At 48.5% G+C, this 23,335-nt stretch overlaps 3 protein-coding genes across 11 annotated transcripts in view; all 3 read left to right on the top strand.

The window, feature by feature from the left end:
* LOC111848464 (E3 ubiquitin-protein ligase TRIM35-like) overlaps positions 1–23,335 on the top strand; it is a 172,592-nt gene that overhangs the window by 100,177 nt on the left and 49,080 nt on the right. The gene's annotated exons all lie outside the window — the stretch shown is intronic.
* kcng3 (potassium voltage-gated channel, subfamily G, member 3) lies at positions 1,760–9,654 on the top strand. Of its 2 annotated transcripts, none has more exons than XM_072703774.1 (2): positions 1,760–2,625; positions 6,719–9,654. In XM_072703774.1, exons 1-2 carry the CDS (start codon positions 2,033–2,035, stop codon positions 8,163–8,165), a joined length of 2,040 nt encoding a protein of 679 aa, XP_072559875.1. In that variant the 5' UTR covers positions 1,760–2,032; the 3' UTR covers positions 8,166–9,654. The 2 variants fall into 2 exon arrangements, with proteins under 2 accessions (XP_072559875.1, XP_023676014.1); XM_023820246.2 differs by having other exon boundaries at positions 7,520–9,654.
* Positions 13,074–15,698, top strand: cox7a2l (cytochrome c oxidase subunit 7A2 like). Of its 4 annotated transcripts, none has more exons than XR_011984406.1 (4): positions 13,074–13,226; positions 14,352–14,486; positions 14,648–15,317; positions 15,350–15,698. XR_011984406.1 is itself a non-coding variant. In XM_023820248.2 (3 exons), exons 1-3 carry the CDS (start codon positions 13,155–13,157, stop codon positions 14,780–14,782), a joined length of 342 nt encoding a protein of 113 aa, XP_023676016.1. In that variant the 5' UTR covers positions 13,074–13,154; the 3' UTR covers positions 14,783–15,698. The 4 variants fall into 4 exon arrangements, 1 of the variants encoding a protein (XP_023676016.1); XR_011984408.1 differs by having other exon boundaries at positions 15,382–15,698; XR_011984407.1 differs by having other exon boundaries at positions 15,414–15,698.

The following is a 23,335-nucleotide window of genomic DNA, read 5'->3' on the forward strand; positions in this document are numbered from 1 at the left end:
CATCTAGTGAAGATATAGGGACGGAGTGCTGGATCTGAGGCTACGGATGTGTTAAAATCCTGTTAATGCCCAAAGTGATTCTACTCTGTTGGGCCCTTGAGCGAGGCCCATAACCTGCAATTGCTTCATCCTGGGTATGGTGTTAATCTACATCCAGCCCTATAAGGAGGTCCTCCAGCTTACAGGGAATAACTTGGGGGTTGGTGGCAGGATTGGCACTCCAGCCACTGGAAAAACCTCACATTGGTCCATTCGGACTGGTGTGGTGCTGAGGTATCACCTGCCACACAGCTGCACTCAGGTTCTCATCTCTGAGGTGGTTTGTTGTTTGGTTGGTGCAGCTACACACTGTAATCAGTGCATGCTCCTTACGCACTGTGATCAGTGCATGCTCCTTACGCACTGTGATCAGTGCATACTCCTTACGCGCTGTGATCAGTGCATGCTCCTTACGCGCTGTGATCAGTGCATGCTCCTTACGCACTGTGATCAGTGCATGCTCCTTACGCACTGTGATCAGTGCATGCTCCTTACGCACTGTGATCAGTGCATGCTCCTTACGCGCTGTGATCAGTGCATGCTCCTTACGCGCTGCGATCAGTGCATGCTCCTTACGCGCTGCGATAAGTGCATGCTCCTTACGCGCTGCGATCAGTGCATGCTCCTTACGCGCTGCGATCAGTGCATGCTCCTTACGCGCTGCGATCAGTGCATGCTCCTTACGCGCTGCGATCAGTGCATGCTCCTTACGCGCTGCGATCAGTGCATGCTCCTTACGCGCTGCGATCAGTGCATGCTCCTTACGCGCTGCGATCAGTGCATGCTCCTTACGCGCTGCGATCAGTGCATGCTCCTTACGCGCTGCGATCAGTGCATGCTCCTTACGCGCTGCGATCAGTGCATGCTCCTTACGCGCTGCGATCAGTGCATGCTCCTTACGCGCTGCGATCAGTGCATGCTCCTTACGCGCTGTGATCAGTGCATGCTCCTTACGCGCTGTGATCAGTGCATACTCCTTACGCGCTGTGATCAGTGCATGCTCCTTACGCGCTGTGATCAGTGCATGCTCCTTACGCGCTGTGATCAGTGCATGCTCCTTACGCGCTGTGATCAGTGCATGCTCCTTACACACTGCGATCAGTGCATGCTCCTTAGCTCTCTCCTCTAGTGAAGATCAGCATTTTTGATGCTCTGCATGTCATATTGAGTCCACAGCATCACAAACCTGTACAAAGTACGAGACCGGCACTATAGCATGGCCGAGTGTAGAGCTTGCCTACTTTGCCTATCTGAGGGAGTCCCACACACGCTTAAAAAGTTCCTGCTCCTACGCCTGCAGTTGCTGGACTGATGTATAGATGCCTGCTGGTGCATTAACAGTAGATCCGTTGTTATTGCAGGCTTGTTGACGTACAAATAAAAGCCCTCCTATCAAACCACTGGTGCAATAAAGCAGCAGCAGGTGTGTGATTCCTAACCAACGTGGCACACGTTCATGACGGCCCGTGCCCACAGGCTGTGTCTTTGTTATGTACACTAGTTAAAACTCAGAATTTATAACACTTGCCTATAAAATCTCTAGTTTAGGAACAATATACAGTAGTTAAACAATAAACAAAAATAATACCCCGTAAAACTTAAAGTTAAATAATATTACAATCGAAACTACTGGATTTAGACAAAAGAAAATAATGTTAGCGGGTCTCCCGGAGTCAGAGGGCGGGCTTGTCGGTGACATCACGGCTGGGACTGCCCTCCCCGGGCGGCGGAGCGGAGCCACCAGGCAGTCCTCAGCCCCGGCGCAGACACGCCTGCTGCGCGCGTCCGCGCTCTCGTTCGGGGTGTATGTGCAACAGAAGCAAAAGATGAATTACTTTTCAGTCCCGTCTCCACTTGAAATCCGCACCATCCCCTGAAACTGCACTTGGACTATACGATGATTGCGCATACTTACTTACTGGAAAACCCCCCTTCCCAACCTCAGGAATAAAAAGGCAGAGCAGCGGAACCGTAAGAGAGTGACTGCTGCAAGATGAAGTTTGGAAAGAGTATTTGCATCTTGAACGTCGGCGGCACCAAGTACGCATTCCCCAGGGACGTGATAAAGGACTTTCCCCTCCAGCGAGTGAGCCGCCTGCACAGCTGCGCCTCCGAGAAAGAGGTGCTGGAGGTGTGTGACGACTACGACCGGGAGAGCAACGAGTTCTTTTTTGACCGGCACTCGGAGGCGTTCGTCTTCATTATGCTCTACGTGAAGTCCGGCAAGCTGCGCTTCGTCCCGCGGATGTGCGAGCTCTCCTTCTACAATGAGATGGTCTACTGGGGGCTGGAGAGCTCCCACCTGGAGTACTGCTGCCAGCGACGGCTGGATGACAGGATGTCGGACTCCTTCACCTACTTCTCGGAGGAGGACATCAAGCCCGAGGAGGACCTGGAGACCGTGGGAGGGGGCGCCAGGTGGCTGGAGAGGATGAGGAGGACTTTCGAGGAGCCCATGTCCTCCGTGGCTGCTCAGATCCTCGCCTCGGTCTCCGTGATCTTTGTGATCGTGTCCATGGTCATACTGTGTGCCAGCACCCTGCCCGACTGGGACAGTGCCAAGAACAACAGCGTGGCAGAGCACAGGTAGCCGCGCGCCCGACTCCGGCTGTCTGAGAGGCTGATCACGCTACACATTGCAGATATTACAGTTACAGTATGAATTATGTTTTGCTTTATTTACGATGGATGGATGGATGGATGCGGTACCATTAATAGCTAGAATTAACGGCTTTAATTATGCTTTAAAATCTAATTTATTTTCCATTTTTGTGTTCTTTAAAATCCAGATGCCACACACACAATTACTCTGCATGTTGCACATTATATCTTTAAAATATCAGTGCGATTTGTCAGTCATGCTGTTGTCTTGTTTTGTGTCGAAATTTTCACCTGTTTGCTTTATTTTTCAGCATAGCAAATCACACAATACTTCCACGGCTCAAAATCAATAAGAAACGGATGAAGGTTTCCGTCCCGAAAGGCCCCTAACTAATTATAAAGTGCAATTAACAGACGCATTATGACCGTTTTAGATTGGTCATAGTGGTAATACCAGGGTCTATAATTCCTGCTATTTATTTATTGAACACCGAATTACAAAAGAAATATTATAACCACCATCAAACAGCGGCTAGCTCTGGCTGCCTGGCAGTGAATTAATTAATTACTGCAGAAAGTGTGGGCGATGGCGCTGGGCGCAATGTCTATCCATCATGGAGGGGGAGACGGAAAGGCCCCGAGGTAGGGGAATACGCTACGTGACACATGCATGATGTATTTTTTATAACATTATTTATCAAGCGTAGCCACGCTGCAGAAGTGAACACGGAGCAACAGGGGGCTGAGGAGCTGGAATACGGGTCCTGCAGACCGGTCAGACCCAGCAGTGTTGCTAGGCTCCTGAGACATCCGAGGCTTAGCCCAGAGCCCTAATCGCTCTGAGGGCTCTCAAACAGAGAGCATGCTGCTTAAAACATCTGAGCTAAATCACTGGGGGCTCGTTGGGATGCATTCAGGGCTTTAGCCCCTAGAGCCTCAGGATGGAGAGACGTCTGGCCAGACTAATGCATCATGCAGGCATGATCTGAGTGTGTGCTGTGGGAAAAGTTATAGGCAGTGTCCCCGGTGGTGAAAGCAAGGAGAGCCGGCCTTTCAGCCTGGAAAACAGAGTCATTTTCTAAAATGTTATATATTACTACATTCATGATGCTTTTTATCTATTCATCCAGGGAAAAGGCCAATGCACCAGCCAACAGCGATCCAGACAAAGCGCTGTCAATATTCAATCAGCGGCGGTCAGATTGAAACTCATTTGGCGTCCGCTAAAATCACTTTCCTGTCGATTCCTCGAGTGAATGCTTTACAACAGCCAGGAGTACAGCAGATTAATTGCGAATTATCCATTACATGCGTGCTATGTAATACTTCAGCCCATTAGGCCCTGTTGTGATAAACCATTCTTTTAATATTTAACTGTGCAGTAAAAGCCATTTCTGCAGCAGCCGTGACAATTAAAAACATCCACCCATCTTCCTTGGCCACTTATCCCGTGATGGGCTGAGCTGGCAATTGAAAACAAAAATCTCTGAAATTAACATGCATCTAAAGTCTTGTCTTTTCACAGCATACAGAGGTTCAGCAGTCATCCCTCCATCTTCGCATAGCTTCCCCTGCCTGGGAACACTGGGAGACCCTTTTCTCCTTCCTTTTAAACTGAAATTGTAAATGTAGAGGCGTCGATTTCATGTTGGTAGATCTTTTTATCTGCACAGATCTGGCTGGTGGCTGCAACTGGTTTCTCTGACATCAGAGACCCTAAACCCCAGTGCATCAGCTGCCATTTGTGGGGATGGTCTTCACCGCTGCGTCTTCAGCCAGTTCGTCTGAATCTCTTCGCGTCTCTGTCTTTTTCTACAAAAAGAGCCCCCCACAATGGTGCCAGGTTGAGCCTAATATTTCATACTTTCGAAAGCATGGGCGTCACCTTTGGCACGGGCCAATCAGAGCACAGCAGATGAGGGGGAGGGGCACCAGCTGCTGAGGGGTGGTGAGGCAGCAAAAGCCCAGACTGCCCAAAGGCCTTCTGGGAAATGTTCTGGGCTTTTGATGAGCGCCCCATTTTAAAATATTTGTTAAATTTAAAAACTGTGTCATTCCCCGGGAAGCCAGACTTGATTTATCCTGACACACTAATGCAGTCTGGTGTCCCTGCCGTTCTCGGCCTGGTTCAGAGCCTCCTGGGGCTCTGGGAGGAGATGATTCTCACTCCATACTGTCTCTGGGTCACATGGCCCAATCAGTGCTCAGTACATCCACCCGAGTCGCACGTGACACTGCTTAGCAGACGTCTTTCCTGGGAGAGCCCTCCACAGCTTTCCCTTAAAGCTGCTGGCTGTTGAGCTGTAATTTGGGGTAAGCACCCAACGCCTGGGGCCTCTCGTGGGACCCGCAGCCTTTGGTGATCGGGCCAGATCCCTGTCCACCTCACTGCCTTCTCCTTTACTGTTAGGCTGTGCAACACTGACTCGATGGTGTTCTGGATTTATGATGTGGACCAGTTAAGGCCATCGTGACTATATTGGCTTTCGCTAGGCCCAGTATGTCCTGCTAAATATTACCTGGAACAACTCGGGTTAAGTACAGAGATTCTGTATAACTTCTTATGGCACTTTTCCACTGCCACCAAGAACCAAGACGTACTGCAGATTAGCAGTTTGCCATTGTAAAGTATGTGAGCCGTACTGCAGATTAGCAGTTTGCCATTGTAAAGTATGTGAGCCGTACTGCAGATTAGCAGTTTGCCATTGTAAAGTATGTGAGCCGTACTGCAGATTAGCAGTTTGCCATTGTAAAGTATGTGAGCCGTACTGCAGATTAGCAGTTTGCCATTGTAAAGTATGTGAGCCGTACTGCAGATTAGCAGTTTGCCATTGTAAAGTATGTGAGCCGTACTGCAGATTAGCAGTTTGCCATTGTAAAGTATGTGAGCCGTACTGCAGATTAGCAGTTTGCCATTGTAAAGTATGTGAGCCGTACTGCAGATTAGCAGTTTGCCATTGTAAAGTATGTGAGCCGTACTGCAGATTAGCAGTTTGCCATTGTAAAGTATGTGAGCCGTACTGCAGATTAGCAGTTTGCCATTGTAAAGTATGTGAGCCGTACTGCAGATTAGCAGTTTGCCATTGTAAAGTATGTGAGCCGTACTGCAGATTAGCAGTTTGCCATTGTAAAGTATGTGAGCCGTACTGCAGATTAGCAGTTTGCCATTGTAAAGTATGTGAGCCGTACTGCAGATTAGCAGTTTGCCATTGTAAAGTATGTGAGCCGTACTGCAGATTAGCAGTTTGCCATTGTAAAGTATGTGAGCCGTACTGCAGATTAGCAGTTTGCCATTGTAAAGTATGTGAGCCGCACTGCAGATTAGCAGTTTGCCATTGTAAAGTATGTGAGCCGTACTGCAGATTAGCAGTTTGCCATTGTAAAGTATGTGAGCCGCACTGCAGATTAGCAGTTTGCCATTGTAAAGTATGTGAGCCGTACTGCAGATTAGCAGTTTGCCATTGTAAAGTATGTGAGCCGTACTGCAGATTAGCAGTTTGCCATTGTAAAGTATGTGAGCCGTACTGCAGATTAGCAGTTTGCCATTGTAAAGTATGTGAGCCGTACTGCGGATTAGCAGTTTGCCATTGTAAAGTATGTGGTTCTCCTTCCATGTAAACACCATTATGTCAGTGGTGTGGAGTGAAAACACATGTGGGCCTTTAATGGCTTGAAGGACAGATACTTTGGCACATTGGAAATCAGACATCCATACATGTGGTGCTACGTCATGCATGATTTAATAAAAGTATCAAAACAAAATGAATAGGGGACGGTCATTGTCTGTTAATATTAATAATCTCCCATTGCATGCAATCTCAGGACAATAGGCAGTGGAATACCTTCAGTTTAGCAAGAACTTTTATGAGAACCTCAGCTGTCCTCAACTTACCCACAGGATCATTGAGGCCGTGTGCATCGAGGTCTTAGCTAAAGGCTGTTATCTTCCTGCCCACAGGATCATCGAGGCCATTTCTATGGAGGTCCTAGCTAAAGGCTGTTATCTTCCTGCCCACAGGATCATCGAGGCCATTTCTATGGAGGTCCTAGCTAAAGGCTGTTATCTTCCTACCCACAGGATTGAGGCCATGTGCATCGAGGTCCTAGCTAAAGGCTGTTATCTTCCTGCCCACAGGATCATCAAGGCCATTTCTATGGAGGTCCTAGCTAAAGGCTGTTATCTTCCTACCCACAGGATTGAGGCCATGTGCATCGAGGTCCTAGCTAAAGGCTGTTATCTTCCTGCACACAGGATTGAGGCCATGTGCATCGAGGTCCTAGCTAAAGGCTGTTATCTTCCTGCACACAGGATTGAGGCCATGTGCATCGAGGTCCTAGCTAAAGGCTGTTATCTTCCTGCCCACAGGATTGAGGCCATGTGCATCGAGGTCCTAGCTAAAGGCTGTTATCTTCCTGCCCACAGGATTGAGGCCATGTGCATCGAGGTCCTAGCTAAAGGCTGTTATCTTCCTGCCCACAGGATTGAGGCCATGTGCATCGAGGTCCTAGCTAAAGGCTGTTATCTTCCTGCCCACAGGATTGAGGCCATGTGCATCGAGGTCCTAGCTAAAGGCTGTTATCTTCCTGCACACAGGATTGAGGCCATGTGCATCGAGGTCCTAGCTAAAGGCTGTTATCTTCCTGCCCACAGGATTGAGGCCATGTGCATCGAGGTCCTAGCTAAAGGCTGTTATCTTCCTGCCCACAGGATTGAGGCCATGTGCATCGAGGTCCTAGCTAAAGGCTGTTATCTTCCTGCACACAGGATTGAGGCCATGTGCATCGAGGTCCTAGCTAAAGGCTGTTATCTTCCTGCACACAGGATTGAGGCCATGTGCATCGAGGTCCTAGCTAAAGGCTGTCCTTTTCCTGCCCACAGGATCATCGAGGCTGTGTGCATCGGCTGGTTCACAGCTGAGTGCATCGTGCGCTTCCTGGTGTCCCGCGATAAGTGCGAGTTCCTGCGGCGTCCACTGAACGTCATTGACCTGCTGGCCATCGCTCCATACTATGCCTCAGCGCTGGCAGCAGCTGTGACAGGCGAGAGCTCGCAACTGCAGCGTGCCGGCGTCACGCTGCGTGCCCTACGCATGATGCGTATCTTCTGGCTCATCAAGCTGGCACGCCACTTCCTGGGCCTGCAGTCACTTGGGCTGACGCTGCGGCGCTGCTACCGTGAGATGGTCATGTTGCTGGTGTTTGTGGGCGTGGCCATGGCCATCTTTGGTGCACTAGCCCAGCTGCTGGAGCATGGCTTGGACCTGGTGCCCAGCAGTGAGGACTATGCCAGCATCCCGGCCGCCTGCTGGTGGGTTATTATCTCCATGACCACAGTGGGCTATGGAGACATGTACCCCATCACCATGCCCGGGCGCATGCTGGGCGGCCTCTGTGTGGTCAGCGGCATCGTGCTGCTGGCACTACCCATCACATTCATCTACCACAGCTTCGTGCAGTGCTACCATGAGCTGCGGCTGCGCTCGGCTCGTTACCACCGCAGCCTCTCCACTGAGTTCCTCAACTGAGTGGCACGGGTCAGCCCCTCTCCAGCACTCACCTCCCATCAAACTGGGAAACTCCCTATTGTGCACCTCCTTTCTTTGGCCAGAAGACTCTTCTGACACATTTGTTCCTGCATTCTGGCCACAGGGGCATGTCAGGGTTTTTGTAAGGGCATGACAGGTACCCATGGTGAGAGTAACCAATAGGAAAAGCTGTTAGATCATGGGTACCTAGCTTATATACGTCCATGGAAGTCAGGGACACGTAATTAAGAACCGGTAATTATTTCTCAAGCTTCCTCGTGCAGGTGAACGATATTGACGAACAAAGTACCAGAGGTTCCGATGCATCAAAGCAAAAGTGATATAATATTCTGATCCAGTCCAGAGTGAGGACAGCAAGTTCTAACATGATGTGATGACAGGTACATCCCGGTGTCCTGCATAATGCCACCGGGATTCTATTGATCGAGCCCTTTGCAGTGACAGCTGCTCTATGTCTGGAAGGTAAGACTCTTTCCAGTAGATGATTGGCTTATTGATGGCAGCCAGCTAGCCAATGGACATGAACTACCCAGTTCACCATGAGCTGACTTTCTATCGAGGCTCCGGAGGTGATGCCATGGGTCGGCCCTTGGCCCCTCTCTTCTGTCACAGGGGCCCATAAGGAGAGGCAGCTGCCCCCTCAGGCTGGTACCCCACCACTGCCGCCATGCCATGGCGGGGGTTCAGTTCCCTCAGTCTCGGGGGGCAGTTTCCCTCCCTGTCAGCGCTGACCATGTCACCTCCTTCCCTCAAACCTCTACCACTGCTCCATTGGCCTCCCCTTCCTCCTCTGAAGACTTCCAGGCCCCCTAGCTGCCAGGAAGAGCTACTGCACCCAGTGATGTCAACACTGTCTCTCCGTTTGACTTACTTACATATCTAACATCAAACTTCCTGGGCAGTAGGCAGCTAAATGGGGGTGAAAGGCTGCATGTGACGCTTCCTCACGTCCCTCTGTCTCTGCCTGCAGTAGACAGTCCACCAGCAGCTTTTGTCACATGACTTTTGCCGGATGTTCATCAGAGGGGTGTCACCTCTGTGCCACCAGTCATCCAGGGTCACAAGATCACATTCAGGACACTCAAGGTCATCCATCAACAGCAGCTTGAAAGCCATGTTGTTTTCTAGTTTTGTTAATAATTTTTCTAAAAGTATTACTTAAATATATAAATATATCCAAAGTAACATCTAAATTGTTATTGAACGCAATTAATCTTCAAAAGACCAAGCTTGAATACTATGGTTGCTCTCTAGGTGAAAAATAACAGCGCTTCCTGAACATTCCTGGAGGAGAATATATATTCTCCGTGCTTCATTGCATGATGAGTTTTGAAAATTAAAATGGAAAAACGCTGTGTAAAAGTTATAAGCTGAACTGGAGTTCCGCTGCTTCCTGCTATGTGAACAGTGCAACTGGATGATGTTGGACTTCCACTGGGAATAAACCTTCATACTGGACCTGTCAGGCTACCGCAGGACTTTGTGTTTTTTTTCCAGTTGTGTCAGGAATGATGAGTAGATGTCCACGCCCCCCTGCCAGGAGCTTTTTCAGGTGATTAAACCCCACCCAGGATTTTCAGAGATGTTAGGATTTATAGGATGAGAATAGAACAGAGATCCTCAACTCAAAAAGCTGAAAGTGTCTTGAATTCATGGAGTCCACCTGTGCAGCACAGGGGTGAAAAGTTAGGAGTCCGACCTGGAGAAGGAACCAGAGAGAACTGCTGGGCCATGTTAACGGCGGGAGTGGGTGTTAGCATGTAGCGCAGTATTAGCAGAGAGGGCCGGCTGGGCCGCATTCACAACGGGAGTGGGTGTTAGCATGTAGCACAGTATTAGCAGAGAGACCCAGCTAAGCCACATTCACAAAAGGAGTGGGTGTTAGCATGTAGCGCAGTACTGGCAGAGATGGGCGGCTGGGCCCCGTTAACGGCGGAAGTGGGTGTTAGCATGTAGCGCAGTACTGGCAGAGAGGGGCGGCTGGGCCATGTTAACGGCGGGAGTGGGTGTTAGCATGTAGCGCAGTATTAGCAGAGAGGGCCGGCTGGGCCACATTCACAACGGGAGTGGGTGTTAGCATGTAGCGCAGTACTAGCATAGAGGGCGCTGGGCCACATTCACAACGGGAATGGGGGTTAGCATGTAGCGCAGTACTAGCATAGAGGGCGCTGGGCCACATTCACGACGGGAGTGGGTGTTAGCATGTAGCGCAGTATTAGCAGAGAGGGGCGGCTGGGCCCCGTTAACGGCGGGAGTGGGTGTTAGCATGGAGGAGGCTCATTCACGGGAACAGAGTGTTAGTGGAGCCCTGAGTGAGCAGCAGAGTTTCTCAGTGGGAGAGGTGCATCCACTTGCAGAGACACACCGTGTTTAGACACTCCCACCGGCTGCCATGCGCCGGGTCCAAGGCGGCTGATTGAGGCCATGAATAATGTTTATGTAACAATAATGTAAAAATGTAAAAATAACATGCTATGTTAGATGTTGAACAACCGAAATTCTAATGTTAAAGAAATAATAATAATAAAAAAATTTGCACAACTGATGCTGGACAGACTCTGCAGAATGCAGTGCCAGGCAAACTCTGCAGAATGCAGTGCCAGGCAAACATTTATTCGAATTGTACTGAATATTCATGTGAACCCAAGGGAAGACAAGCTCTACAGGCAGAATGCAAACATGGACCTCGGCCCACTGCTGTGTACTGAGGCAAGAATCACTCTCTGTCAAGGACGTGGCTCTGAATGGCCAATGAGCCCCAGCTCACCCCAAGCGGGCTCTGTGAAAAGGACACATCATGAAAAAAAATATGGCAATATATTGGAAAATATAATGCAACATATTAAATAATATATTTCCCTATATGAGAAACTAGTGCTTATATATTCCAATATACTGCAATATATGCACGGATCATGTCTGACTAAGTACTGATACATATAAAAATGAATTGCAATGAAGACAAAAACATTTTTACTGCATTTTTACATATGATAGTTTTATTGAAAATGAATTTATCTTTCAACTTAATTCCCGTTTATTTTACCCTTTGTGTTTTATAATAATCAATACATTACAATATAGATGGTTTTTCTTACATATCAGTCTATAAAATATACATCTCAATGTATGTCATTTTATATTTAAGATGATGGTTAATGATCTTGTTTCTTTGCTTATTAAAACAAGGTGAAGAACACTTGAAGAAAAGAAATAAAGAACAGTCTGTTATCCTAATTAACATTAAGGGCCTAGATGTTTTATTAACAAATTCCAACTTGCCTGTCTACAATGTTCACGGTCTTTTTTTGCCCGCACTGTGCTGTGATTGGCTAGTACTCCTTTTATCCAAAGCTGTTCGGTTTTGTGGTCCAATCACGGCCCACTTGAGTTACGCAAAGAATCATGCAAGAAGCTGTTGTCGCGCACCAAACTAGGCGCATATGTCATAGGGAAAACTGGAACGATTTAAAAGGAAACATATTCTCCATGGTTCTGAGAATACAGAGATTCCAACAAGAACAAAACGATGAATGAAAGGTTAGTGTTTTGCTTCATCCAAGCAGGCTGACAAACAGCTGTGATTCTGTACCAGCCTTAGGTTACAGCAGGTAACTTGGGCTCTGTTTTAGGTGTTCCTGCTAACTGTCTGATGCTTGATTCATTCAGTTGATTTATCGGCAGGGGTAATGAAGGCGTAGTTTGGATTTTTTTTGAAGTGGAGTTGTATGAGGTACTTAGACCAACAACTCCCGTGTTCTGCAAGGTAAAATAAAATGTTTTATCGTGATTATGAACATCCATATCATTATCGATATGAATATAGTAATTATCGTGATATAGCCTAAACACTTGTTTACTTGCATAATTAACTGTTATAATGTATTTTTACAACAAATTTGATCAAGATATGAACCTGTTGTTGGCATCATTTATCATATTTATACTATATTACTATATTAGTAAATCAGTTTGATCATTATCATCAGAAAAACTCAAAAACACTATTGTTTTCTGCATATGAATTTTAGAATAATGTGATAAATATCAATATTGTGAAAATATTGTGATATACTATTTAGGGCATATCGCCCAGCCCTAGTTAAATCCTTTCCCTGGAACAATGAGGCAGTTTGAGAAAAAACTGTAAGCGTTTTCTAGTATTAAGCCCTACAACAAATGAAGTTTATTTTCATGTTTCATTTTGCCATATGCCCAGCCCTAACGACCCCACTTCAAAAAATCCAAACTGTCCCTGATTTAGAACTGGCTGACTGACTTTAAAAATCATTTTTTCAGTGTTAATATGATATTATCTGGTTCTTGAACTGTGTTTATAAACTAATTTAGATGTTATGGATATTGTTATATTTCCTGATGTCTTTTGTGAATGTCTAATTATCTGTTATTGTTCTGTTCTACAGATGCTGCTGTACATCTCACCTCCCAGGGGCCAAGATATCAGATACAAGAAGAACAATCAACACAAGAATTTGTGAGTTGATGCAGTGAGGCGAAACAAATACGGAGCGTGGGCAAATACGAGCAGGTTGACCATGATAACAAACTGTTCTTCATTTCTTGTCTTCTTCACATGTTCTGCATCTTGTTTTCATCAGTGAGGAAACCAGATGGACTGTTAAATAGGACAGCAGACTCCTTTTGGACCCTTTCTGTCTTTTCTTTCCTTGATTTGGATCTCTAGCTCATGTTTAACGTTCAACGGCTGAAGGTCAAATAAGTAATAGGTTTGACAACATGGTTTTGAGATACTGTGTTTTATAACCATTACACATACATGAAACACCCAGGAATTCGGCCACTCTTTTTTGGAATTTAGAGCAGGCGCGACATGGCCACCTCCTTACGTCATTGTCTGGTAGCGAATGCTCAGTGAGGACCCTTTCTGCCCGGCGAGCAGTTCGGTGCTGCCGTGTGATTCTTCGGATACAAACTCTTTTGCGGAAGATGTATTACAAATTCAGCGGTTTTACTCAGAAGTTGACCGGTTCGGCACCATTAGTCGCATATGCTCCCCAGGTGAGTCGAAGGGAAGTGTCCTGTTTGCGCCAATCTGAAATAGCGATGACCTTCAGTATCCACTCTGTAACGACCCTGCTTGTCTTTCTATCCGGATTACGGGATGTCCTCTTTTTGGGTATTTCACTATTTGTGTTATTGTGCTGTTGCTATTGTTATTTATTAGTAAGATATAAATAATGAAGTTTATGTCTCTGTGGCTATAAGGTGAAAGTCATACTTTTTGATTGAAGTTATTTTGCAGTTGGTTTACTTTTGCAGTTATTTAAAAGTTTGGTCCGACACCTCAATATTGATCTTGTCTTTGCTTTTTCGATAGTCCAGATGATTTATATTAACTGTCATATAACGTGACGAGAGAGTGTCGCATACCTGGGTTATCACAGTAATATTTGATTCTTATGGTTGACTGGTTGATACCCGGAAGCAGACTGATATTTGTTTTTTCTCCTCTTTATTTTCTCGTATAAGTGCTACTAGTAGAATAATGCGAGTCTTTCCCCTCGTCCGTGTCAGTATTTCAGGGTGGCTGGCGGGGGTGTAAGTTGTCCTTGGGCCGGGAGTCAGTCACATTCTTTCCGACGTTTACATTTTTACATTACGTATATTTCGTGGTATTTATGTTACCGTTCATACACCGAATGTACCACTATGTAAAAAAATATGAAGGTCTTAAGTCAATAGATTATAAATATTTGCCACAGATGAGAACAGTTGAGGGGATTGTCTGGTTATGCATAAATATAGCAACATTGCCTGTGGGCACATTTGCACCGAAAACGTTGTTTTTCATTTCTCATGATTGGCTTCTGAAAGTGTAACTGTGTGTGTGTTTGGAGTCACTCGACAAGGTTTATGGACGTGCAGCATCATCGCACAAACTGGGCCAAATTAGTATTCGAATTCATTTGTGGATGACATGTTCGTAAAGGGGGATTAGCAACCACAAACGAAATGTGACAGTGCCCAGGTCTTCTGTACTGTATCAGCTGTGGACAGAATCCAGAACGCACGTGGATTTCGTGAAAAACGAATAATGGAAGTGTGTGTGTGACCTAGAATTCCAAGTTAAATGGTTATTTGTACGTGTGTCCCTTACTGACTTGTGCGGTTATCCTACTGCAGGGCTTCAGGCCGGCTGTCCCCAGCCAATCACCTACCATGGTCTTTGCCACGCCCACTAAGGTGACATCAGAAGTTGGCCGAGGTGCTGAGTATCTGGGAGCGAACAGAGTGCCTGATCTGCAGAAGATCTTTCAGGTACAGGAGAGCAGCGGTAACCGGCGCCATTGAGCAGCCTCTAGGGGGGCGCTAGTTTCTGCTTATGAGTAGAGCTACACTTAGGTCTTGTTAGTCACATGCAGTGCTGTTTGTGTGTGAAGTGCCTCTGAGCTGTGGAACTTTCTCCCTCACATGACCAGGGGGAGGGAATGCCCGTGCACCTGAAGATGGGGGTCCCAGACAAACTGCTGTACCGCACCACCATGGCCCTGACCATAGGGGGCACCCTCTACTGCCTCATGGCGCTCTACATTGCCACTCAGCCCCGCAAGTGAGGCCAGCATCAAAACTGAAGGATTGGTTACCACGACGACTGCAGTGCTGACGATCATGATCTCTGACTAACGGACTCATCCCCCTGACCTGCATCCTGACCGGTTCCCTCATGGGTTAAAGCTCTGTGTTACTCTTCTGTAAAGAGGAAGTTATCATTCCCCGTCTGTACAAAATAATCTACCAGCAAACTCTCGCTGTGGAGGCTCGAGGACTTGACCTGTCTCCTACCCAAACCCTCACCATTCCTCCAGCTCATACTGTGTGTGTGTGCGTGCGTGTGTGCGTGTGTGTTTATGCACGTGGGTGTCCCTATAGCTCCGGATCACCTGTCTGATGGCTTTGATAACATTGTGAAAAACAGTTACTAGCCGTTCCTTCTGCCAAAGGCCTTTGGAAGTTTCTAGAAGATGAAAAGGCAGTAAAGGATTTGATTGTTGCTGCTGGAGAATGTCTGTCTGTGTCTGATCAGGCACCAGTTTCAGCAAGAGAGTGTGATAAATGTAAAAAATGCCCCTTTGATAGAGTGTGAAATAGGCTGATTGCCCCTTTGATAGAGTGTGAAATAGGCTGATTGCCCCTTTGATAGAGTGTGAAATAGGCTGATTGCCCCTTTGATAGAGTGTGAAATAGGCTGATTGGATGGTGATTGTGCACTAATGTCTGTTTCACTCTTCTGTCATGTAAGCAGATCTCATGCTGGTTATTGTGTGTGAATGTGAAAATGCAGGCTTGGTTCTTGTGTCTGCGCAGCCACTAGTGGTTCTTGTCCCAGGGCACAGCAGCCAGCAGCCACCGTCTTGTGCATGTGTGGCTCGCTCTGTCGCACCTCTGTGATTTGCTTTCACTGCATCTAAAAACTGTATCTGATGCGAGCTTCTCAGTTAATTGGGAAAATAAAGACAAACAGAAAAGAAAGCCCAGTGTGGTCATTGCCTGATGTATCTGAGGTGTTGGTTTTGGGGAGCTGTGGCAGCGCCCTGCCTTTAGAACCCGAGCTCACGGAACCTGAAGGAGACTGAACCCAGTTGCATTCCACGGCTCGTCTTTCACAGCTGAAAATCAGCGTAAGGTGAGGAAAGCGCTGTAAACAGTGCTATTGTGCTGAATGTCATGCAACAGGCTGGGGGGTGGGGGCTCGGCGGGGAGCAGGTTGGTAGCATCACAAAGGGGCGTGGATCTCCCGCAGCTGTGTTAATAAAGTCCTGGCCATGTTTGGGTTTGTTTTTGGGCCAGAAATACCTTTTACAGACAATCAAATTAGCACGTGGCTCCATGTCAACGCTGGTGGAGTGACTGTGCAGATGTGTGTTGGTGTGCAGGCCGTGTGTTGGTGTGCAGGCCGTGTGTTGGCGTGTGGCCGTGCTTTAGCGTTCAGCCACCTGTTAGCATGCAGCTGCCTGTTAGTGTACAGCCTCAGCAGCGGCTGCTGTATTGATTTGTCGTCATGAGCACAGTGCCACAGAGTTGTGTGAAAGGCCCTTATTCAGAAGCCCCACCGACAGCCGCCCTTCTCTCTCTGTTTGTTTCCTCTGAGCCCCTCACAGCTGCTTCGCTTGCTGAGCTTTGCCGATGATGAGAGGCCTTCGGCGGACCTGTGTTTCCTCTGCTCTGTGAGGGTTTACATGTGCCAGTCCTTTATCCTGAGCGTTGCTCTGTCTTTTCTAGCATGTTGCTACCTGTTAGCAGAGAGCACTGTCCCAGCAGGCCTCCCGTTTGGGGGGGAGTGTCCCTCTCCCATCACACACTCCACCTCCGCGGACTCCATCTGCTGCAGTGATGTCGCCTTGGCGTGGGCTCTCTAGCGGCCCCTGCTGGGCGCTGGGCCGCCTGCAGCGTGATTCGCCGGCTGCTGTTTCCGCGTCAGGCACAGGCCTGTAACACAGCGGCCTGAGGAGTCGCTCTCTGCTCCCCAGGGGTGCGTTTGTGTCCATCGGAGCTGTCTGATGCCTGGGCTGAACTTGGTATTCACTCTACATATATAAATGAAAGCCTCCAGATTCTTCATGAATATAAAGCTATAAACTGGTATTACTGCCGTCACTAATACTTTCCTGCAAATCCTCTTTATTATCTTCATAAAAATTTTATTTAAAATTCTGGGCAGCTTCTGGGCAAGCTGAAGTTCTCATGTTCATCAGCTAACAGTGAGAGCAGACACAGAGCACTGTGAAGCCGCCATACAGCACTGTGAGAGCAGACACAGAGCACTGTGAGAGTGGACACAGAGCACTGTGAAGCCGCCATACAGCACTGTGAGAGCAGACACAGAGCACTGTGAAGCCGCCATAGAGCACTGTGAGAGCGGACACAGAGCACTGTGAAGCCGCCATAGAGCACTGTGAAGCCGCCATGATGCTGTTTTTAATGGCACAGTAGGCTGAATGCCCGCAACCTCACACACTACCTTGCTTGGGGAGGGGAGGCGTGTGGGAGGCCCTACTTTCTGACCTCCGCTTACCAGCCATGGCAAAGTGGCGAGAGCGAGGTGACACGCTTACAGGCTTTGCGATGAGGGACAGAGGCATCTCCGCTTTGTGGGACCTCTGCTGTCTGTGGCTCTGCCCTCCATCGCTCTCCTGCTCCCTGTCTGTCTCTCTGTACCATACTGGTTTCTCTGCATATCTCCCCTCCATCTGTCTCTCCTTCCCGCATCATCTCTGATTTCATCTCCCCCACTTGCTTCCTCTGTCTCTTCCCCTCATTCCCTTCCCTCATTTATTTTTTCATTCGTTAATCATTCTTTCCCTGCTGACTGATTGCCCCCGCCTTGCTCGCCGCCTCCCCCTCCCCTCCGGTCCCTGTCAGAGTGAGACATTGCCGCTGATTCCTTGCAGGGGCCCCAAGCAGTGAGTGAACCCCTGACCTCTCTGCTTAGCGTCAACAGCATGACGTTGCACTGCTAGCAGAGACCAGCAAAGACCACACAGACACACAGAAAGCCAATTTCTGTGTAAATTCAGTAAATTTACTTTTCAGGCCCTCTTTCTGTTGGGATGGGAGAGCCAATCAGGATCAAGGGAGGTGTGTTCCAGGAGCACGCCAGGGAGGGGGGTCATCACTACCCCGATGGGACCTGGTCAGAGACACGGCTGAGCTGCCAGTCAGCAGGTCCTGGAGCCCGGCCGGGTATCAGCTAGCTGGCCATTTGGGCCCCCCAAGCAGCAGCCCACCATGGCACGGGGGCCCTTCTGTGCAGCTGACGCCCATGGGGCGTGTACTCGCCTCATCACATGACTCAGGAGGTGGAGCCCAATGGCGTCACCCGAAGGTATCATCCAATGGCAGCAGCAGAATGAGGCAGAGCCAGAGGGGTAATCCAAATGCAGCATCAGAAGTCACCGAGGAGATGGACCCCGGAGGTGTCGTCTTACAGCAGCAGCAGAAGTTGCCGTGGTGATGGAGAGAAGGAGGTGGAGCCCAGAGGTATCATCCAATGGTGGCAGCAGAATTCCTGACCTTATGATAATCTCACCCTGAACCCATGAGCACCTGGACGTTTTGGTTGCTGGGCGCTGAGAATGAGTGGTTGGCATGGAATCTGAAGCTGTTTGCCAAGCAATAATGCAATATAAATATACCCCCCTAGACCCCGAGCAGGTGCTTCAGACCATTAGCGAAACACCCTGAATTCAATGTTCATGTCTGTACTAGGCATACCTGCCTGATGGTTGGTGAGAACAGGAGCTGATTGCATATAAAACTGTCCCCCCAGGCCAGTGACGGCCCCGGGTCGTGGCCCCGGGCCCGGCGGTCCCCCAGGCCAGTGACGGCCCCGGGTCGTGGCCCCGCGCCCGGCGGTCCCCCAGGCCAGTGACGGCCCTGTGTTGTTGCTGTCCAGGTCCTCCCCACGGGATCTGTAGCTCAGCGGCTACGCATGGTGCCCTCAGATATGAAGTTCAGAGTCTGAGTCCAGGGGCAGCTTTTTAAGGTTGGGGGCTGACCTCATCATTAGTTAATGATATTTTTTTAATTTCTTGGCCACCCACATCCATTCCACCAATCAGAGCCCAGGACTGTATACAGGGGTGGGGCCATAATGGCACTGGTGATGGCTGAGAGCTGATTGGCCCTTGGAGTGCCCCTCCCCTGTCACTCACTGTTTAATAATGAGTTTGGCCCCTATGTATGAATTATGGCCTCTTATGCCTCCCATCTTAAAAACCATAGAATTGTCGCTGGCTGCAGCAGTTCGATGATAAAATGCAGGCTGAGCTAAGTTCCCGTCGGGGCGTTTTCACTGTGGGTTTTAATCTAGCTTTTTAACGGATCGATGCAGCCGGCTGATCCCGCTGGCTTGCCTGCGATCCTCTGTCCATCCCCTGTGCATTAGGTCCCTGCCCTTCATTATTCTTGAATTTGATTCATTGGACCTTAACACCAGTCGAGGCATTGAGATGGGCTGAGTGTGCAGCGGACTGCCTGGCAGATCGATGGTATTTACATCGCGAGAGCAATAGCCTCAGAGAACCCTGGGACATTCCCTGGGATCAGGGGGCGGGGGGGGGGTTGTCAAAGCAAGTTGTGGAAGGTTGTTCTGGAAGCAGAAAGGCTGAACAAAACTTCAACTAAGCTCTCGTCTTAATCTGGCTCCCAGAAAACATGCCTTCTCAGTGATGGATTTTGTGTTCACTTTGGAACACGGCGCTCTGCACGCCTACAGTACAGCTGTATAATACGCTTCAGTCACACCAAGGTGCAGTAAGTGCTCAGTATGTGACGATGCTGGTTTCTGGTCTTCAGGGACCAAAGTCCTGCATTGACCTGTTATTTAGCTGGAGGATGCAGGAATCCAGGGCCTCGCCGAGGCTGGACAGAGGCTCACCTGGCTGGGAACAGCCTCTTACCTGCTATGCTACTGGAAATGGGAAGCTGGGGAAAGCGGCGACCCCCCCTCAGGTCTGCAGAGTAATGGGAATAACAGCAAGAGAGCGAGATGAGGGCTGTGTGGGTTTCGGCGAGTCCGTTACCGAAAGCCGGAGTATGAAAAGCCGCCATGCTGGCTGGGCACTTCGCTCAAGCCGGGAGTTAAGTCGTGTATTTGTTTATAATCCGCTGTCCTAACAGATACTGTGATATTTTGACGTTATTGTCTGCAGTGACTCATCTCTGCGGCCCATTGTTGAAGGAGGAGGCCTGACATTTCCCTCACAATGGAGCCCTTCGCAACTTCGGTGCGTAAACGCGGCTCCCAGCAAAACGCTCGCGTATCTCGTAAATGTCACTTGACACGACGCTTTGTGTCCTGCATTCGCACGACAGACACTTTGTTTTTAAGGTTTACAAGCACAGGTTAGGAGATCAGCCTGGCAGGAGCATATTTGCGTGGTTGAAGCTTACGGCGATCCACCCCAAAGGACTATGTCCCCTTTCCTCCAGCAGAGGGAGCCACAGCCTCACAAACAGCCACACGCATCACGGGGCCCCTGCAGAGAGCTCACTGTGCACCAGAAAGCCTTGCCAGATGTTACCGTCCCACATTAATATCTGAAAGGAGAAATGAAAAGGACTGATTCTGTGCAGGGAGTCATTTCCACAGGGAATGTAATCTGTAGCAGCTCTGCTGTTCTTTGTTTATTGAATTATATATATATGAAATTTTACAAGACAGAGATTACAAGACGGGTCCGGAAGGTGAGAAGCAGGGAGGGTTGTGTGTCATTCACTTGGTGCTTCCATGGTGTGACTGGGCCCAGCAGGAGAGAGTAACCTGCCGTCCAGGTGTCAGGAGATACGGACTCTAGATCATTCCGCTGAGGGTCTTTCACAGATCAGGGTCAGCATATTATCACAAAAAAAATGTCCCTTCAGAGGGATCGGGGGACCCCACTCTGCTACAGAACACCCCACTGGGTGAAACCCTCTGACCGTGTGTTACAGTCACCCCACTGGGTGACACCATCTGACTTCTGAATGAGCAGCAAATAGGGCAAAAGTTGGGGTGGGGGCGATCTCTGCCCCCCCCCCCAGTTTGACAATGTGTCCTAGTGCCATGCATTACTAAGTGGCTGTAATAGAGACCTTACCCAGCACAGCACCCCCCACCCCCCCCAAAACACCCACGAGATCCCGCTCTGCCTCAGCTTATTACGCTCCTTAATCCCGAAACCCGCACTCGCCCGCATGACACGAGCAGAACCAGTGAACGGGTTCAGTGCCGAGACCGTCACCCAGAGAACAGGTCTGCGGAGGGATGGATGGAGAGACGGACGGTGGATGGATAGATGGATGGACTGTGTTTGACTTGAAGGGACTTACTTTCTATTCACATTAAAATAAACTTCTAAAGGAAATCCTGCTCTTAATGTTCTAATTATTAAACCATCATCATCTTGGCCATTTATTCCCTTTCTGAATGGTGACAGCAACCGCAGCTTTTTAAGCAGAGAGTCATTCAGGTGGTCTTGAGTCTCGCAAAGCTGCTGCGCTCAGTCTGTTCGCAGACATACACGTACAGAATCGTACAGTCATGACTTTCACTCCTCTGACTGGCCCACAGCGCCCTCTACTGTGAGGATTCATAACTGCGTCACATTTCATATTCAGCCTAAACAAACACCGTCACTCCATCGTCAGAGTCCTACTTAGGGCTCTGGCAACACTCAGCTGCCCCGGATGTAACCTGTAAGGCAGAAGGAGGAGCCACAAGGTGGCGCAGGTGTCACATGCCGATGGGACAGTCATGGGCTGTAAAGTCATATCTGCACCAAGCCAAGCTGTGTTCTGAGCCCAGATGAAAGGAGAGTTTATCTTGTGTAAGTTACCAAGCTGAAATACAGCTCACTGAAAAAATAAGCTCAGTGGGGAGAAAGTTATTTGACTGTGTATTGGGGATAAATCCCGTCCCCGTTGGTGTGTGGGGGGTTAAATCCCCCCTCCACCCCCACTGTGTGTGTGGGTTAAATCCCACCTCTGCTGTGTGTGGGGATTAAATCCTGTCCCCCCCCCCCTGTGTGGGGGGTGTCATGTTCTCTCCCACTACTTTCCTCTCTCTACTCCAGTCTCAGCATCCCATAAAGGATCGGCTCCCAGCCCCAATTAAGTAATTCAAATATATTGGAAATTAAATACACTACCAGTCAAAAGTGTTTCCACACCTCAGGTTTGTACCACTTTTCAATTTATTTAATAAACTTCAGATTTTTTATTCTTGTTAAACATTGGAAAGTTGAGTGAACAACTATAACAGCAGCGGAGGCGGACGCACTTCTCTCCCTCCCCTTATCTTCCCTGCTTTGCTTCTCTCGTCTCGTCTAGTCTGCTGTCTTACTGTCTATACTTTAAGAGACTCTCTCAGCCCTGCTCTTCAAAACTAAGGAAATTATGGATTTGATCAACTGGTCTCTCAACACAATTGACACCATCTTCTCGATGAGAAGCCCAGGTTCGGGGGAACCTGACTGTCCTGCAGGAACGTACGCAGCTGGCTACACGATGGACGGATGGGAGAAGTGGAGGGTCCTGTGTCTGGCAGCTCTTTCCGTGGAGGACATGGAAGATATCTACCTATTCGGAACCATGATTACAGGTCTGATGCTGATTGGATTAGGCATCGCCCTGGTTTATCGAAGATTGAAGAAAACGGTGACAGCCGCTCAAAGCCCCACTAGGCTGGCCGGGATGGCAGAGCTGTTGGCACTCAGACTGTGACTATAGATCGCAAATTGGATACATCACTGTGACTATTGACTGCAGATTTGATAACATCACAGAGAAGCTCATGGCTCTGCAAAGGATTGGATGACGGAGACCAGCATGGACATTAGAGGATCTGCGAAATTACAGCTTCTCACCCAAAAACCCAAATAACCCTATCCTATCTGCTTTTGGCTCCTCCCTAATCAGCACTGGCCTTGGCTAAGGCCGCTGCTGAATTCAACAACTCCCCCAGAAGAACAAGGCAGTGAGACTCTCTTGCATTCCTCTCCCCCAATCCCAAGGACACCTGGATACACATACACATATACATACGTACAGATATGCACTCACCACACTCTCCCCCCATCCCACACCTTCGCCGCCCCCACGCCGCCAGCGTGAACAGGCGGGTCTGTGACCAGCGCCTCTGGCTGCAGGACCGGATGGCTGTTTGTCTATGCTGGACTACCTCCACCTCCCCATTCCCCTCCCCTGTTGCAAGTCGTGACTTTTTATGTTGTAAGGTGTAGTGACCATGTGCTTATGTTGCTGAGGTGTTTTTTCTGTTTTTCTCCCTACTGTAGTATAGTCTGGGGGCTGTTTTTATTCTCCTCTCTCCTCATGTAATTCTGTTTTCTCTGTTCTTCCTATATCCCCTGTCTTCCTGACCTGACCTGTCTGTGATGTTTGTATATGTATGGTCGGGTTGATGGCCTGCTTTTCGCTGGTACTTGTGACTAGTGACATGGTATTGACAGCAATAAAGGGTCATTCCATCCATAAATGAAAATATGTCAAATAAAACAAGTTTCCTGTATAACACAGAAAGAGTATGTAACAGTGCATAACCTTAACTTTAAACATTCTAGTTAACTGTTTCCTCCCATGAAACAGAGCAGTATTTAATGTAACTTGTA

This window comes from Paramormyrops kingsleyae, chromosome 20, assembly GCF_048594095.1.
Source record: "Paramormyrops kingsleyae isolate MSU_618 chromosome 20, PKINGS_0.4, whole genome shotgun sequence".
Taxonomy (NCBI): Eukaryota; Metazoa; Chordata; class Actinopteri; order Osteoglossiformes; family Mormyridae; genus Paramormyrops; species Paramormyrops kingsleyae.

Coding starts and splice junctions, on each gene's coding strand:
- kcng3 (XM_072703774.1), top strand. CDS start 2,033: ATGAAGTTTGGAAAGAGTATTTGCATCTTGAACGTCGGCGGCACCAAG. Junction 2,626..6,718: donor AACAGCGTGGCAGAGCACAG/GTAGCCGCGCGC, acceptor TCCTACCCACAG/GATTGAGGCCATGTGCATCG.
- cox7a2l (XM_023820248.2), top strand. CDS start 13,155: ATGTATTACAAATTCAGCGGTTTTACTCAGAAGTTGACCGGTTCGGCA. Junction 13,227..14,351: donor TAGTCGCATATGCTCCCCAG/GTGAGTCGAAGG, acceptor ATCCTACTGCAG/GGCTTCAGGCCGGCTGTCCC. Junction 14,487..14,647: donor ATCTGCAGAAGATCTTTCAG/GTACAGGAGAGC, acceptor TCACATGACCAG/GGGGAGGGAATGCCCGTGCA.